The sequence below is a fragment of the Hypomesus transpacificus genome, chromosome 12, assembly GCF_021917145.1.
Source record: "Hypomesus transpacificus isolate Combined female chromosome 12, fHypTra1, whole genome shotgun sequence".
In the NCBI taxonomy this organism is placed as follows: domain Eukaryota; kingdom Metazoa; phylum Chordata; class Actinopteri; order Osmeriformes; family Osmeridae; genus Hypomesus; species Hypomesus transpacificus.
The window spans coordinates 4161042-4178596 of record NC_061071.1 but is presented as its reverse complement, the minus strand read 5'-3'; the positions used below and the strand labels follow the sequence as shown (position 1 = coordinate 4178596).

The 17555-nt window shown below is 41.9% G+C and overlaps 1 protein-coding gene across 2 annotated transcripts in view; it reads right to left on the bottom strand.

Moving 5' to 3' along the window:
- Window positions 1–17555, bottom strand: part of snap25b (synaptosome associated protein 25b) — a 73965-nt gene that overhangs the window by 37616 nt on the left and 18794 nt on the right. For both annotated transcript variants that reach the window (XM_047031601.1, XM_047031600.1), the window contains exons 2-3: window positions 4385–4516; window positions 3247–3288 (exon numbers count right to left, since the gene is read on the bottom strand). In XM_047031601.1, the coding sequence (XP_046887557.1) occupies window positions 3247–3288; window positions 4385–4456 (114 nt within the window). In that variant the 5' untranslated portion in view covers window positions 4457–4516. The remainder of the gene's footprint in view (window positions 1–3246; window positions 3289–4384; window positions 4517–17555) is intronic.

Genomic DNA, 17555 nt, shown 5'->3' with positions numbered 1-17555 from the left:
ATATGGACTGGCTATTGCCTTCAAATGCATTGACCCGGCAGCAATTGTCTCCCATGCTACTTGTATACGCTGCTACAGCCGTGTTGCTTCTTTCTGGAATATGTGCTCGACCTTAAACACAAAATAAAACTTGTATTTTAAGTTTGGTGAAGTAGGACAACGTTTTTTGTCGCCGGGTGCCATGGTACATCCTAGTATTGGAGCTCCATTGATGTTGGCTTTTAATAGTTCTCATGCCCGCGCTTAACTCTGAGTTGACGTACTCCGAGTTGAGTTCATATCAGCATTTCTGGAACCAAATTTTCTGAGTTTCCCATTTTAGAGTAACTCAACTCAGAGTTCAGGGTTAATCTCAGAGTTTGTTAAACCCGCTACCTGGAATACCCCCCTGGTCTCTTCAGTCGGCAAAATCAGAATGATGCAACAAGAGTTCATTTATGGATGTAATACATGGTTTTTGATTAAATACTTTACTTAGTTAGATAGTTTGGACCTTTGGGAATGTAACCAGACAATTTTTGTTGGGATGTTTTGCATAACTGGACAACTCTGAGCCTTGTTAGGTGAGTAATCTCTGTTTACTTTCACGCTTTTTAAATTTAAGTTTGTGATCAGACAAGAACTTTGATTGTACCTGCTGTTGCAACTCGATCTTAAAATGGTTTACATCAATAAAATCACAAGACTCTTTCCAATGATGTATTGCATGTGTAGCAGTCTAAACTTATATTTTTTGAATTTAGTGGGGGAGAAGGGTTGCAGCGTTTCACGGGCCTGAGGTCATCCTGAGATCGGCAAGAGGTCGAATTCTTAAATAGACAGTAATGATGTCCCACTTTGACCGTATAGGTGTCCCACATTACCAATATCACCAAGTTTATTTCATATTTTAAATACATTTGCTAAAATTAAGAATTAATTAAGAATATAACATGCACGTAAATATTCACAGCCTTTGCTCAATACTATGTTGAAGCACCTTTGGTAGCAATTACAGCCTCAAGTCTTTTTGAGTATGATGCCTCAAGCTTGGCACATATATTTTGGGGCAGTTTATCCCATTCTTCATTGCATGACCTTTCAAGCTCCATCAGGTTGGATGGGGAGCATAGGTGCACAGCAATTTTGAGATCTCTCCAGAAATGTTAAATCGGGTTCAAGTCTGGGCTCTGGCTGGGCCACTCAAGGACTTTCGCAGAGTTGTCCCGAAGCCACTCCTTTGTTATCTTGGCTGTGTGCTTAGGGTCGTTGTCCTGTTGGAAGATGAACCTTTGCTCCAGTCTGAGGTCAAGAGTGCTCTGGAGCAGGTTTTCATCTTTCCCTCAATCCTGACAATTCTTCCAGTTCCTGCTGCTTAAAAACCATACCCACAGTATGATGCTGCCACCATCATGCTTCACTGTAGGGATGGTATTGGCCAGGTGATGAGCGAGGCTTGGTTTATTCCAGACATGATGTTTGGCATTCAGGCCAAAGAGTTCAATCTTTGTTTCATTAGACCAGAGAATTTGGTTTCTCATGGTCTAAGAGTCATTCAGGTGCCTTTTGGCAAACTCCAGGCGAGCTGTCATGTGCCTATTCCTGAGGAGTGGCTTGCGTCTGGCCACTCTACCATACACGCCTGATTGGTGGAGTGCTGCAGACAGGGGCGTTGCGTTGCGGGGAATGTTGCATATGATTCACGGGCCCCCTGGCTTGGAAGGGGCTCATTACTGTGTGGGTTTTCATATGTCTGTAGCAATGACTGGGCCCGGGATTCCTAGCAATGGCCCTGGCTGCAGAGATGGTTGTCCTTATGGAAGGTTCTCTTCACAGAGCAACGCTGGAGCTCTGTCAGAGTGACCATCGGGTTCTTGGTCACGTACCTGACTAAGGCCCTTCTCCCCCGATCGCCCAGTTTGGCCGGACAGCCAACTCTAGGAAGAGTCCTGGTAGTTCCAAACCATTTATAGATGATGGAGGCCACTGTGCACCTTGGGACCTTCAATGCTGCAGAATTTTTTGTACCCTTCCCCAGATCTATGCCTCAATACAATCCTGTCTCAGAGATCTGTGCTCTGACATGCACTGTCAACTGTGGGACCTTATATAGACAGGTATGTACCTTTCCAAATCATGTCCAATCAACTGAATTTACCGCAGGTTGACTCCGATCAAGAGATGTAGAAACATCTCAAGGATGATCAATGGAAACAGGATGCACCTGAGCTCAATTTTGAGTGTCATGGCAAAGGCTCTGAATACTTAAGTACATGTGATTTATTCGTTTTTTTTTTTTTATAGATTTGCAAAAATGTTATCCATTTTGGAGTACGGCTGTAACATAACAAAATGTGGAAAAGTGAACCGCTGTGAATACTTTCCACATGCACTTACAGTGCTTTATGACTGTATAACCCAGAGAGAGACAAAATAAGCAGAGAGGATGCATAAATCTGAGTGTGTTAATGAATATTGAGACTCTTCTAACAGGGGTCATAAAATGTCACTACACACCACTTATTGACAAGGCACAATTGAGCGTGAGCCTTTGAGCGTCTAGCCCTTCTATCCTGAAGGTCTTTTTTGAAGAGAAAAGGTATCCTCTCTGAGCTCTGTGGATTAATTTCTACAGTGTGTGTTGAGGATGTGTGTGTGTACATGCATCATGCGCATTGTTTTCCACAGAATGTGATTATATTTGTGGTGGTAGGCCGGGGCGGAGCCGGACGTTGTAGAAATGTGGGTCTCAGCCCAAACCTATGTCCTAGTATCGGTTAGATGTGAGTGTAGATGGGGACTTCAACAACTAATGCGAGAGAGAAATGTATTTGCATTCATTTGAGTGCTTTATATATTTGTTTTATATATTTGTTTTAATATTATTATATTTAACTTGAATGTGTCGTTTTGGACACATTTGTGCAGAGAATTATGATACTAACCGTTCGTAAACTGCCAATTCTTTAAAAAAACTGTTCGTCCCGCGCATTGAGAGTGCACGGAGTGGGGGGCTATTCAAAGACGGGTCCGTTGTATTGAGAGAAAGAACGCGAGCGGGTCAAGAAGGGGCTGAGCGAATCAATGCACTGCGCCCAGCACTACAATCAGATGTTTGTTTTTTTAAAACAGTATTTATTATTTTATTTTATTATATTGTGGCGGTCAATTTGTTATTGTGGCGGGCTGCCACAAATAAATCTATGTATGGGAAACACTGATGCGTGTGTGTCTGTGTGTGTTGGTGTCCACCGTGTGACGTCTTACCTCCTCGACCATAGCCAGCATGCGCCGAGTGCTCTCCAGTGACTGGTTTAGAAAATACGAAAGGAAGACGGGAAAAAGAAAGCAGAACAGAGGAGAACGTTTTCAGATAAAGATCTGCATTAAATAAACTTATGCAATGGCAAACTGGAGTAGTTTGGGTTATCCTGGGTGGACTCCTTGCAGTATTAAGCCGAAATAGTGACAGTTGATGTACTACTATAAATGACCCTATAGAACAAAGACTAATTCAGTTTATCAATATTGATTGTTCCACTCCGCTTCACACTGTTTTCCTTTCTTTACATTCCCTTCCTTCCTCCACCCCTTTTCTCTCTATCCCCCACTCTCATACTTACTATCCCTCTAGCTATCCCTCCTAATTAAAAAAAAAATCTGTAGCACTTTATCTATCCTCCCTCCATGCCCTCCTCTCTCTACCTATCCCTCCCCCTTCAATCTCTACCTCCATCCCTCTGCCCCTTTCTCTCTGTCCCCCCCCACTTCAATCTCTCCACCCTCCATCCTGTCTCCGCTCTCCTCCCTCAGCCCCTCTGTCTAGAGCCTGTCTGAATTACATTATTTCCTCATGAATAGTTGATGGAATCATTTGGGCTGGTGCATTATTCTGGGATGTGAAGTTATGTCTCTGCCTCAGTTAATTATGGAAGTCAGGGTCATGCTAAGTGCCCTGACAGCCATATGCAGCTCCACCTCTCCAGGTAAACCACCAGGCATCTTACTAGACATGGTTACAATTTGCAGATATTGTCAGATAGATGGGTGTGCTTGATTTATTCAGTATCCTGTGCAATGAATCGGAAAAACTGATCTCATTAGTGACAACTGTGAGACCAATGAAATGCACCTGGCTTGGAGAGGCTTCAGGTGCAAATTTGTGTGTGCATGTGTGTGTATCTAGGTGTGTCTTTGTGTGTGTGTATCTAGGTGTGTCTTTGTGTGTGCATATACTGTGTGTGCCTTGCTTATCTCAGTGTGTGTGTGCCAGTGTTTGAGTGTGTGTCTCAGTGTGTGTAGGCCTAAATGTGTGTTTATATTTGTGTGCATGTACAGCATGTGTCAGGCTTACATTACAGTCTAGAATATGTCACACTGCATGTGTGTGTGTGTGTTGCTGTACCTCATCGGCTATTTGGTCGCCCCGTGTCTGCAGGTCAGCCAGCTCATTGCGCATGTCTGCTTCGTCTGCCATAGCTTGGTAACGTGGAGGGCGTTGACCTCTGAGAGCGAAGATTGGATACTACTGAAAAGCCTGTAGACACAGTGAGAGAGAGTGAGACAGAGGGAGAAAGTTGAGACAGAGAAAGATACTGAATGAGAGGAAGACTGGGGAGGAGGGGGTAGAAGAGGTGGTGAGGCAGATTTAAGCAGTGGAGTGAGATTGAAAGAGAATATTCATTATAAAGAATGTACTTTAAAGATAAAAATGCTTAGCAGAGTGAATACATTACTTGAGTGCTGTTATGCTAATTATAGATGCAGTGCCAGTGATGTAGCTGGTGATGACAGTTCTTCTCAGTGGCTTTGATACCTATACTTCTCAGATCATAATTGAAAGTCTCCGTCATCCCTGAAATACTTGTTCAACCTCCACATCATCCATTCTAGTAACTTATTTACGTCATAAAAGCAATTTCTCATTATTTTAAACAAACTGCTCTGGTACATTCCTGCAAATGATTATGTATCCTAAGGGGTGTTTTCTATGTTTATGTTATTAACGTCTGTATATTTTTATTTTGTGCTATATAATGCTGTAAAATAGTCTTGCATTTTCTGTATCACATTATCATAAATATGACACGACAACTGACCGAGGAGACTCAATTTGTACAAACACTGTTCCTGTCGCTATATCCATGCCTTAAGAATCTGACCAAGGAGGCTAAAGTGGTAGGAATAGTGTCCATGACCGTGATACGTGCTGGTGATTTACAATGTCGTAACGGATTTGGTGTGAGTTTTGTGTGCAGGTAGTTTTGACATCAGGAAACACATTAATTTCTGTAACTAAATTCACTGATCTATAATAAAAGTGTCCACTTTATATTGTTGTTTTGTTAGCTAGCCAGCATTTCATCCATAATAGAAACCCTTTGAAAGCAGCTGATTAAAGCAGTCAGCACTGCAAACTAATTGTAGCTAATAACCTTCCAGCTATAGGCCTACCTACTGAAAGAACCCATCCACTTTTGTATTTTTCTTGGTTAGCTAGCCAGTATTTCATCAGTTAAATAGTCTTGGATTTTCTGTATCGCACTAACATAAATACTATTGTTCTGCCTGTTTTTGGCTCGCTATATCCATATTGTTTTGTCTCACGAGAGCTAGCTTATTGCAGCTCAGTCAACTCAACATTACATTACATTTATTCATTTAGCAGACGCTTTTATCCAAAACATGGCCGAGAGCTGAGAGCAAAGCAAGCAAAACTGTCAGCAATTTTCTTTTTATTATATCGAAATGCTTATTTAAACAACGTCAATTGGGGCACTGCACAGTTGGATTATAAAAAGGACACCTGAAAAATATGAACTTTGCAGAGTGCCCGAAATCCCATACACACAGATACACACAGATAGACAGGCAAATACACAAACTCAGAGACAGAGATTCCTTGCATTATTAGGGTGATCATCAAATGTATTTTGCCGACAAAATAAGTGCGTTAAACTTGCTTAATGTTTAGGTGAATTTCAAGTTTTTATTGTAAAAAAAGGTTCTGCCTTAGTTGTAGCGAACAAGCCACTTTGAAGGTGCCATGCTTCGTCTCTGGTGCCCTCTAATATTAGTTTCCTTGAAAACAGCAACAACTTCATTGTGGATAATACACACTGGCAAGGGTATTAAGTTTAGATGCTAAGGACATGTCCCTACCAAAGCCACGGGAAAACGAATTGTCCCTACCAAACATTGCAAGGTGAAATATAATGTTCATAGGCTATTACATATAGCTCAAACAACAGTTTTGTGTTCAAATTAATGCTCGCATTAACTATTGATGTCCCTGCCAAACCTGAAATCGAACCTACACCCTTACACACCGGTGTTTACAGAAATCGGTGACCTATCAAAAACTGTGAGTCGCTGTTTTAATACTTTTCAAAAACGTTCAAGCCTTAACCTGGTGGGAGTCAGATGGCTGAGCGGTTAGGAAATCGGGCTACTAATCAGAAGGTTGCTGGTTCGATCCCCGGCTGTACCAAAACACACACTATTTGCACTACATAGGTCAGAGGTCCTTTTCGTTGCAGAATTTCCCCTGGAATCCAGTTTCTTAGGATGTCTAAAATCTCAAACTAACACCCTCTCTCCCAGATTAAACATCCGGAGAGGCTTTACCTGCCTGTCATGATCCCCCTTCTGTTGTAGCTGACGCTTGACCACCACTTTGGATATGTCCGGCTTCAGTAATGACAGGCGAGTGCGTGGTTGTGTTTTCAGGAACAATTCAGCCGGGGTGCGTTCAGTGACTGTGTGAAGAGTGTTTCGATATGTGAACAGGAACCGAGCAAGCCATAGATGGGGTGACACAAACTGTGCTTCCAGTCGTGTCACCCCAGGCATTCTTGAAAGTCTGTACCGTTCGTTCCGCTGCTCCGTTAGACGCAGGATGGTGAGGTGGTGTGAGAACATGGCGTACTCCGTTATTCTTGAGAAACTGCTCAAACTTCGTAGATGTAAAGTGAGGGCCATTGTCTGACACAAGCACCTTTGGCAGACCATATGACATAGGTTCCTGAAGGATTTGCAGTCTTCTCTGCTGTTGTCAGTTGTGTAGGCAGGACTTCTAGCCATTTGGAATAGTCATCTACTACCACCAGGTAGTGCTGCTTGTTGATTTCAGCGAAGTCCACATGTATCCTTTCCCACTGTGTTGTAGCCCATGACCAAGGATGAAGAGGTGCTGCAGCAGGTCTGTTCAGTGTCACACGCTGCACACTGACTCACGTGATTCTCTATCTCTTGGTCTAGTGCAGGTCACCACAGGATACTTCTGGCTAATGGCCTTCCTCCTTGTCATTCCTGGATGTCCCTCATGCACATCTGACAGAAGACGCTGCCTGAACTTTGGCGGTATAATGACCCCTTGACCCCCAAAGAATACATCCCTGGTCTGTAGAGAACTGGTTCTTCCTCAAGTAAAATGGCTTGACCTCTGGATTGGGCACACATTTTGGCCATCCTGACAATGTCAGATCTAGGACCTTAGAGAGGATTTAGTCAAGTCTAGTTTCTCCTGATATGTCTTTGGCAGACACCGCCAAATGCTCAACATGGGACACACAGAAGGCTTCATTCTCATCTGTGCTTTCATCAGCGTCATGCTTGCACGGAAGATGTGGCAACACATCTGCATTGGCGTGGTCACTGGAACGTCTATACTGGATGTCATTGTCATATGCCAGTAGGATTAAGGCCCAGCGTTGCATTAAGTGCAGTAAGAGTTGGAACTGCTGATTTGGGGCCTAGTATGGTCAAAAGTGGCTTATGGTCAGTCAAAAGCACAAACTTCCTTCCATACAGGTACTTATGTAATTTCTTGACACCGAATATTATGCTCAATGCTTCTTTTTCAATTTGAGCATAATTTCGCTCACTGGATGAAAGAGACCTTGATGCAAAAGCAATTGGTTGCTCTTCACCAGAGGGTAGCACATGCGAAATTACTGCACCAACACCATATGACTGGCGTCACATGCTAGCATAAGAGGCTTCTCTGGGTCATAGTGTGCAAGACACTATCTGTTCAGGAGACGCTGTTGGCAGGCTTTGAATGCGTCTTCACATTTCTCGGACCATGTCCATGGTGTGTCTGTCTGTAGCAGCTGGTGAAGTGGATGCAGTAATGTAGATACATTTGCCAAGAACTTGCCATAAAAATTAAGCAATCCCAGGAATGATCTTAGCTCTGTAACATTCTGTGGAGCTGGTGCATTTACTATGGCTTCTACCTTGCTTGCTGTTGGGTGAAATCCTTGTGCATCAATTCTGTATTCTAGGTACTCTAGGAATTTTGCAAGAATGCACACTTTGATTTCTTGATTCTTATTCCATGCTTTTCATGACTTCATCTAATATTGCTAAATGTCTTTCTTTTGTAGGCGCTGAGAAAAGGATGTCATCCATAAAGCACACCATATTCTCCATTCCATGAAGGATTTGGTCCATTGTGTGTTGGAACACTGCTGGAGCTGTGGAGACACCTTCGGCCAGACGGTGGTATCTGAAGAGGCCTTTTTTGTGTGTGTATCGTCAGATATTGCTCTGATTCTGGATCAAGCTGCAATTGTTGATCAGCGAAGGACAGGTCAAGTTTACTGAAAACTATTCCTCCGGCCAGAGTAGCAAATAAGTCCTCAGCGTTTGGCAGAGGATATTCCTCTGGGAATATGCATCTATTCACAGTCACTTTGTAGTCACCGCACAATCTAACAGCCTTGTCTTTCTTTGGTACAACGACAATAGGTGCGGCCCAATCACTCCTTTCCTCTTGTGTAATGATTCCATTCTTCTGTAAGCGCTCAAGTTCTTTTTCCACTGCTTCACTCAACACATAAGGTACTGGTCATGACTTGTGGAAGATTGGTTTGGCATTGCTCTGCACTCTAATCTTTGCTCTGAAATCTTGAATCTTCCCATATCCGTCCTTGAACAAGTCTTTGTTCTGTGTCTTGCAGTCTGAGTGGTTCAGTTCTCTGAAGGCTGAAGATCTTTCCCCAGTTCAGCTTTATCTTCTGCAGCTTTATCTTCTTCCTAGCAATGGCGGTTTACTGCCTTTAACCACCACAAGTGCCAACTTCCACTCTTGTTCCCCATACTTCACCGGCACCAGGACCTTCCCCAGCACAGGTATGATATCTCCTGTGTATGAAGACAGGTGAATGGCAGCTGGTTTTAGTGGGCAATTCTTCAGTTGCTCCTGATAAAGGGACTCTCGTCAGTCGTGTCCCTGGCTGCTATGACCATTTGCGCTTTGTCCCTCTGTCTTATTTTCAAATGTCCAACTTTCCCACATCCATGGCATGTTTCAGTGCGGTAGTGCCATTACGTTGGTTAATGGTTATCCTTGCCATTTCTCTGAAACCCGTTGTTTCCCTCTAGAATTATCCTGCCTGTCGTAACGTGAACTTTGACCTTTCATGTGATGTTGTCTTTCACTTGTAGTATTGAAGACTTTGTTAACTGCACCTTTTGGTTTCTCAGCATGTTCTCTCAATTCTTCCGTGTCCTACAGGCCAATTCTAGAGCAAGTAATTTCACAGGCCTTTGGAAAGTGAGAGAGTAGCCTTTTGTGATACCGCTCCCATAAGAGTCTACATACAAACTTATCCCTGAGTGCAACATTGAGAAATTGTCCAAAGTAACAAATGCTATTTTTATAATACATATTTTTTTTGGCCTCAACTTATGTTCTGGCCCGGCATGTAATCTCTTAGAAAATAAATTGGCCTGAGGCCAAACTTCCTCCTTACAGCCTCCTCAGGGGTCCTCTCCTGACAGCCTCCGAGTCTGTTAATGTAAGTTTCCATACAACTCAGTCAGTTGCTATACAACTATTTTCCCTCTAGTCCAGCAATCCCCTCCCCCAAGCCCACAGGATCTTATAACCCATGAACATTTTAGATTACATAACTCATATAGAACATAATGGACCGCTTTGTCAGTTAGATCATAATCTTCAACTAAATAATAATCTTAGACATTGAAAGCACAGATAAACATGATATCATTTTTATGTAGCCTATATCTCATCTATATCAGTACACAACTGTTAACTGCAGTCCCTATGGTAACAGACTGTATGACAGACAGGTGTGTGAATACTTTTAGGAACATGGTAAAACATGGTATATCTTAAAAACACGATCAAACAAAGTGCTGAACCATTCTATCTTGGTTTTAAGGAGGACCGTCAGTGAAGACAGACACACTCCAAATAAAATCCAACAAACTTTTGAGCACAGCGGGTAAATTGCCCTAGTGGGATCCCTTGTCAGTTTTTTCTGTGCTTGATTATTTGTGTTATTTATAAAACAGAATTTGAATGAAATGTGATTGAAAATAATGAATACCATATTCTACAGTCCATTAACTTCATAATAGTGGTATATATTCATATGGAATGCTTTTGTTCATTCTGTCACACTTGGGAGTATAGCTAAAATTTGGTAATAAGTAGGTCACAGAGGATTTTGATATAAAGACCTGCACTAATAAGTATAAATTGATCATCTTTTAATCCCAAGAGCGACATGATTTGGCCTCTGGCCTTTGCCAGAGCAGAGAGGACATATTGTCATCTGTTTGGAAGTGAGCTGAGTTTAACGTGACGCTTTTTCGATAAAGTGGATTCAAAGAAGAGCAGCTGACCTCTGAACATCTCCATACACAAGGCGGGTCAGGTGACATCATGTTTGGATGTCAGATGAAGCCTTCCTGCTCGATTTCTACTTCTATCAGCTTGTCCATATCTCAAATCTGCATTAACCCCCCACCCCACCTCTATTCACCAACTCACCATCTTATCTTTCACTTGCCCCCTCCTTCTTTCCCTGTATCTGATCTCTCTCTTCCATTTAATATCTTTCTCCCAACGCCTTCCCCCCCACATTAACTCATTGTTCCGCGAGTCATCGGTGTGTTGTGAATAATTGAGGGTGTGCCAGTAAAGTAGTCTATAGCTACAGTAAACGATGTATTTTAAATGCCTCTCATTTCTTTTCATCTCTTTCTTCTGTCATTTAACTTCTCTATTAGAAGTCATCTCTCTCTTTACATTCTCTTACTTTTTTGCACCTGTTAGCTCTTTTTATGCCTCCATTATTCATTCTAATCCATTTACTCTATTCTTTTCATGATCATTTAATTTCTCTACTTGTCTGCCCTCTTTTCCTTCTTAACCTTTCTTGCTCCCTCTCTCTTTTTACATGCTTCTTTTACTATAGCGTCAATCCACAGTTTGCATGGGTTAGCCCTAACCCTAGATCTGTTGCTGAGTATGCAAACTAAAACCCAAGAGAGCAGAGGCACATTATGCTGGGAACCAGACAAATCTGTGAGCTAATGTTTTATTTACTCTGGCAGATGCATTTGGCCATCTACCAGTTCAGACAGATTTCCTGCTTTCACTTGGGACACACTGGCTGCGAAGCACCCCAAAGCATCACAAAGCTCTGCAAAGTGCCACGATTGGCCACAAATGGCGTGAGGTGGTTCAAACTAAAAATGCATTTCTCCACACCGGTCACCAAGCCTTTCACCTCCTCTGAGCTTTCCTTTTTCACATTTTAAGCCGACATAGTACAGGCTATATTTAGGCAACTTGTTATTCCAACTGCCGTCGCAACTGCATCCCAACATAGCATAGCATTTTTTTTTTTTTTTGCCATAGTCTTTGTAAAATACGTGCTGTGGGTCATACAGCTCCATGTAGGCCTATAGGCTACTTCTCAACTTCGATGATTAAGTTTGTGTCGACAATCTTCTCAAATTTCTCACAGCCAACTATAGTACCATAGGCAACACAGCAAGTAGATACAATTGCTAACTTGATGTGGAGTAAGTGACGCCACATTGCGATGGACTTGGATAATTTCAAATGTATTATTAATGCCCCACAATTTAATGTTTCAGATCAACCATCTGAAATACGGTAAAACAACAAAAGTATTGCATCTCCTGTTTAAGAAAAACAGATATTGATTGTCCTTTAAGTAAAAACACTGTCAGCATAAGTGGAAAAAAAATACTGTCAGCATAAGTGGAAAACCTCAAACAGATCCTATTTCCCTTCTATTGCAAATTGATTTAGATTATTATAAATTGCAACACTCTTTCATTGTTAGCACAACTTCTCCGATGGTATTACTGGGACGAGATTTACTAAGTAAATTGATACAAGAAGTTCCAAGGAACATATTTATCTCACCACCCGGAATTCTGTTATTATGGAAGAATGCTTCTGATATCATTGAAACTTTTGTGTGTGTGGTGATAAGTGATTTTACAGATGTTACTTCATTGATTGATTATTTTAATCAATACTTATTAATGCCCCTAGATCATGAGGAACATCATAAGAGTTCTGTCATCTGGACGTATGGGTTGGAACCTACGCATGTCTTTGTCAAACCACTCGTAATGATGGCGATGTTAAAATCTCTTTATGTGCACCATAAGTGTTTCATGAGGTACCTTCTAAGAGTGCTCAGATAATGTCATAGCAGGAGAGCCCCTTCTACTTCAGACATAATTTATGATACTCTTATGGAGACTATGTTCTCTGGTAAGAAATTCTTAGAAGCCACTGTGGTGAATCTGATTAAAATGCCTGAGATGATGTACAATCCAAGTTGAAGTTTATTATAAAGTTGAGAGGAATGGAGTGTGTGTGTTAGGTTATATTTGCGTGTGTGTGGTTCTGCAAAGAAACAAAATACAACAGAGATACTTAGCAACAATACTAATTGGCATCTCACAATATAAGGCTAGCGACAACCTCACATTAATAATAGCAATATTCTCACATTGAGTTTCTCACCTTACTGAAGTGACACTACTTCCTCGCTAGTCACATAGTCTTTCACATTCTAGCTGCTAAACAGCACAGGTAATTGTTAACATGTCACTATTTAGCTAACAAAGTGTAAGTGGCACTCCGTCCTTGTTCATTATGCCACTTATGGAGCAGGTTCCTAGCAATAAGTATGACGCGACTCAAAATTCAATATAAAAAAAAAACAAATCTTAGGTTTAAACCTTTACTGACAAAACTTAATATACAAACAAACATGAATTCCTTTGGTCTAGCAGTAAATCGGTATATTAATAATCTTCATGGTGTCGTTGTCAGTCAGAAAACTGTGTTGCTCCGTAACCTGACCATCTCAACTGAACAAGTATAAATTGGTCACATGACCACCCTTCTCCACTGCAATACATTCCACTCATTTATCTAATCAATGCACTCTACAGTCACGAAATTAAACAATATTTATCCATACATTAAACCATGTCTTTACAGATTTAAATAAACAATATTCTAACTATTAATTTATACAACAAACTCTTCAAATTGGCTCTTACACAAAGATTACGTCCACATTTATATTGTAACCGCGACACTGGCATCAATTGAATATACCCGCGATCATAAAACGCATTAACAACTTTAATGCCGTGTCTAACAAACACAGACTGATAACAGCATAACTAAACATAACAAAGGAGCATTATAAATTCTTACAGGTATCTGAACGCACACAATTCCAACACTCTCTCACTCAAATCCTTAAACTGAATTATCAACACCCTATACTTCTGTATCGTCAGTCCACTGATCTGCTATCCCCGCCACTGGGTACTGTCAGCGCAAGCATCCCCAGACTGCACTCTGATTGGCTGTACAAGTGGAGCCATAAGGGAACGGAATGACCCAGCAGCAGCGAAAGGGCAGTTCACGTGCACAATCTAAGGGGCAAACCATCAGTCCTTTGCAACAGTTTTAGAACTGCTCCTCCTTGCAGGAATAAACAAATAAAGACCAATTCTTCTGACCTCAGACTTTTAATGATAGAAATTCCACCACAGTTTATTGCATGGAAAAGGGAATGAACAGTTGAAAATGATATGGTTAGAGTCTGGTAACACCACGGAAACAAACACCTTTTACAGTACAGCAGGGTTTCCCGCAGCACTTTTCAGTAAAGACTGCCGCCTAAAGGCCGCATGATGCTACTCCGACTCCGTTTACGGATGGGTGGGCGGACGGATACAGATGGATAGACTTCATTTATGGTTCTCCGTAGGCTGTGGGTACTAAAAACTATTTACCGCCAGAAGAGTAGGTGGCGCAACGTTTTTTTGGCAAAGACGACCTTAGGAAACCGTCTTTGTGTCGAAGTCGTCGTTGAGTGGTTATTACCCATAGAGTTAATATAACTAGAGTAAGCTACTTTTGTCTTCCAAGATGGCGTCCCCATTCATTTCCATGAAAAGTGCTCAGTGGCGCAGTGAGGCAAGTGAGAACGCGAGACTGGACGCGGCCATCTTTCCACTTCCGTGTCTTCCTGTCTAACTTTAAACAGTGGCTCTTTTTTTCCCTAGCTCCGAGAGCTCATGTAAATCGGCTATCGGCCAATGTGAACTTTTGTGCTCGTGCCCTGTTAGTATCCGCCAGCACATTTGCAGGCAACTTTCATTGACTAAGCAAATAAAGGGGTTGTTAGTTTACCCATTTCGGATTGGTTTCAAATTTAGCAAAAATCTGGAAAAATTATTCTATGAAAAAGCTAGTAGTATGAGCCAGGTTTGAGAATCAAACAAAAAATATTAGAGTTAATAGAATAAAAGTTAATAGAATAAAAACGACCGGAAGAGTCGGAAACCTAACCGTACATGCAATACCACCTACATCCACAGGGGCCGTTGCTTCAAGCCGAGGGGCGAGGGGTGGGGGCTTGTTATTACCTAGGTTATCGAGAAGACGGAGCAAATTGACAAATTAGCCATTTCATCAATAAAATACGCAGATTTTCAGCAACTACACTGCCCATTTCTCGTCACATTTTAATTCAGATAATGATCATGTAGGCCTACTGTTAAGCTGAAATTGTAAAAACTTACAGCAATGGTGGGGTAACCCTTCCTTTTGCAGTCCCTTAAGTTCTAAGTATTTATGTAGAAAATAAAGGGTGTGTTTTGTGTATTATTGGGTAATTACCTATTGGTATCAAGGTGGTAAATACAGAGATAATTCAAAGTATTTACGTATTAACTAAATGCTAACGTGCTGATTATAACTGGGTAATTTTCACTGATAACTAGCTAAAGACAGAAAATAAAACTTAGTATTTACATGGAAAAGTATTAATGTTACTATTTAAATACCAACAGGAGATATATATATATGGTAAATTAGAATGTGTTATTGGGCAAATACCACTGCTACTAATTAAGTAAAGACGGCCAATCTCCAGCAGAATTACAAAGACAAAGGCCGAATCCCAATACTCCCCCTTACCCCTTCCCCCTTCCCCTTAATTTACCCCTTCCCCTTGGCCCTCGAAAGTAAGGGGTAAGGGCTACATAGCCCTAAGAAATGGGACGCCACTTGGTTACAGGTACGTCATCTAGCACGTATCGATATCTCCAAAGCAAGTAGCGTTATGCACTGATATTAAACGAAATTCGCTGCTAATGGAGTTTACTTAGAACTGTAGACATGCTAGTCAAAGAAATGTGGGACTGTTGTGCAATTCAGAACTGTAACATTAACGTACCAAACTAGCGATTTTTAGAAACGTTTCAATTAGGTAAATGGTTTCAAATATATATGTTCATGACTGTATAAAACACAAAACAAGACTGTCATAATTTTTTTATCAATTAATTAAGCCGATAATGTAACATTTATCGGACTCTCTGGATGATTTGGTCGCCATTGTTGCCGGTCGCGCAGTTTTCACATAGCCCTAGGTTTCAAGTAAGCTCCCGATCTTACTTGGTTTTAAGGGGTGCCCCTTAGTCTTAGCCCTTCCCCTAGCTCCAAAAGAGTATTGGGACACCACTAGCTCTCACGGGAACGCCCAAAACTAAGGGGAAGGGGTAAGGGGAAGGTGTAAGGGGGAGTATTGGGATTCGGCCAATCTCTACTATTACCCTGCAATTACCTAACGTTAATTTAAATGTTCTTTTCTTTTTATCAAGAGGGACAGTACATTAATGAACATTAAAATGTAAATGCACCCAATTATAGCCAAAAGGCTACTTTCCGTTGGCAGTCCCCCTGCCAGAGTGAAAAAGGCTACACAACCTAAAAAAATGTAATCAAGTTCAAATATAACAAACATAAAATCCCAATACACAGTTCTGTTTTAGGACTAGGTCTTACAATCCCTGGTTGATTTGCACTCCTGTGATGTGAAGTGGGTTAACGCAGACATTTGAGGTGTTTCCGGTTAAGAGTCATGGTGCTGTCTGTGGGACAAAAGGGTTGAAAAGCCTCATTGGAGTGATCAGGTGGGCACCCTCCTTCTCCGGTGTTTCGATGATCGGCCCACAACACCACCAGAGGGCTCATCGGCAACACCTTGCGTCCCAAATGTGCCCCCCCTGCTTTAACCCTTCTGCTCCACAGAGGCTATTTTGGAGCCCAGGTGGCATCTCTCCTCTTCACCCACAGCCACCGGCTTTCCCATTCAGCAGCGCTTGAGAGGGCTTTGATTGGCTTGGTGTTGGGCTTGGCCTTAAATTCCCAAGTCCCTAAGCAGCCTGGTAGTTGTCTTACCCACAAAGCCTCTGCAGCCACGTTGCTCAGCATCAGCTGCCAGGTCAGCGTACTTAAGGCTCTTTCGTTCGTAGGCCTTCTCTACAGCGTCCTCCCAGGGCACAGTCAGCTCTATGATGTACACCTTCTTAGTTGAGGAGGACCAGAGCACGAGGTCTGGTCTAAGGTTCGTATTGGCGATCTCTGGTGAAAAGTAGAGCCTTTGACTCAGATCCACCACGAGCCTCCAGTCTCGTGCTCCTCCCAGCTGGCCGAGGTCTGATGTTGAATGGCCTTGATCTTGGTTGGCTTTGCACCTTCACAGACGAAACCTCCTGCAGATGTAGGATGGGATGATGGAGGTAGGGCATTGATGGTCATTCGTCTGGTCTCCATCATAGCTGCAAGGCACTTCAGCACTTGGTTGTGCCGCCAGGTGCACTTAGTTGTGCCGCCAGGTGTAACAGCCTTGAGTCAGGCCTGTCTTGCAGCCAACCAGGATGTGTTTAAGGTTTGCTGAAGATGGGCAGAGTTGGATATTCTCCGAACCATTGTTGAAGGTTACAGGGAGATGGCAGGACATCATACGTTGCTCGTGATGAAGCTGGTGTGAAATGCTTCCATACTCCACAGTTCCTTCCAAGAGAGCTTCCTTCCTTCCACAAACCCCACTTTGTCGTTAACCATGGGTAGAAAGGAAAGAACAATTGGTACAAATAAGTGGTAAATATAATTCTACTGCAAAAAAACAATTCTAAAAAATAATTCTACTGCTTACCCATTGATGATCACATTTTTAGTTTATTATCAACCATGTTTTGAGATGTATATTAAAGGTATGTAGGTAACAGTGCACACCTAATTAGAATATAAGAGTACTATCCAATAAAATACCTTTTCAGATACATTTATCAATGATGGCCATACTCATTTACTTACTGGTAACAACCTCCGCGGGAACAGTTTTCTGTCATGGTAAATCTTCTTGGATACTGGGTAAGTTCTTGCGCATGTTTGGACG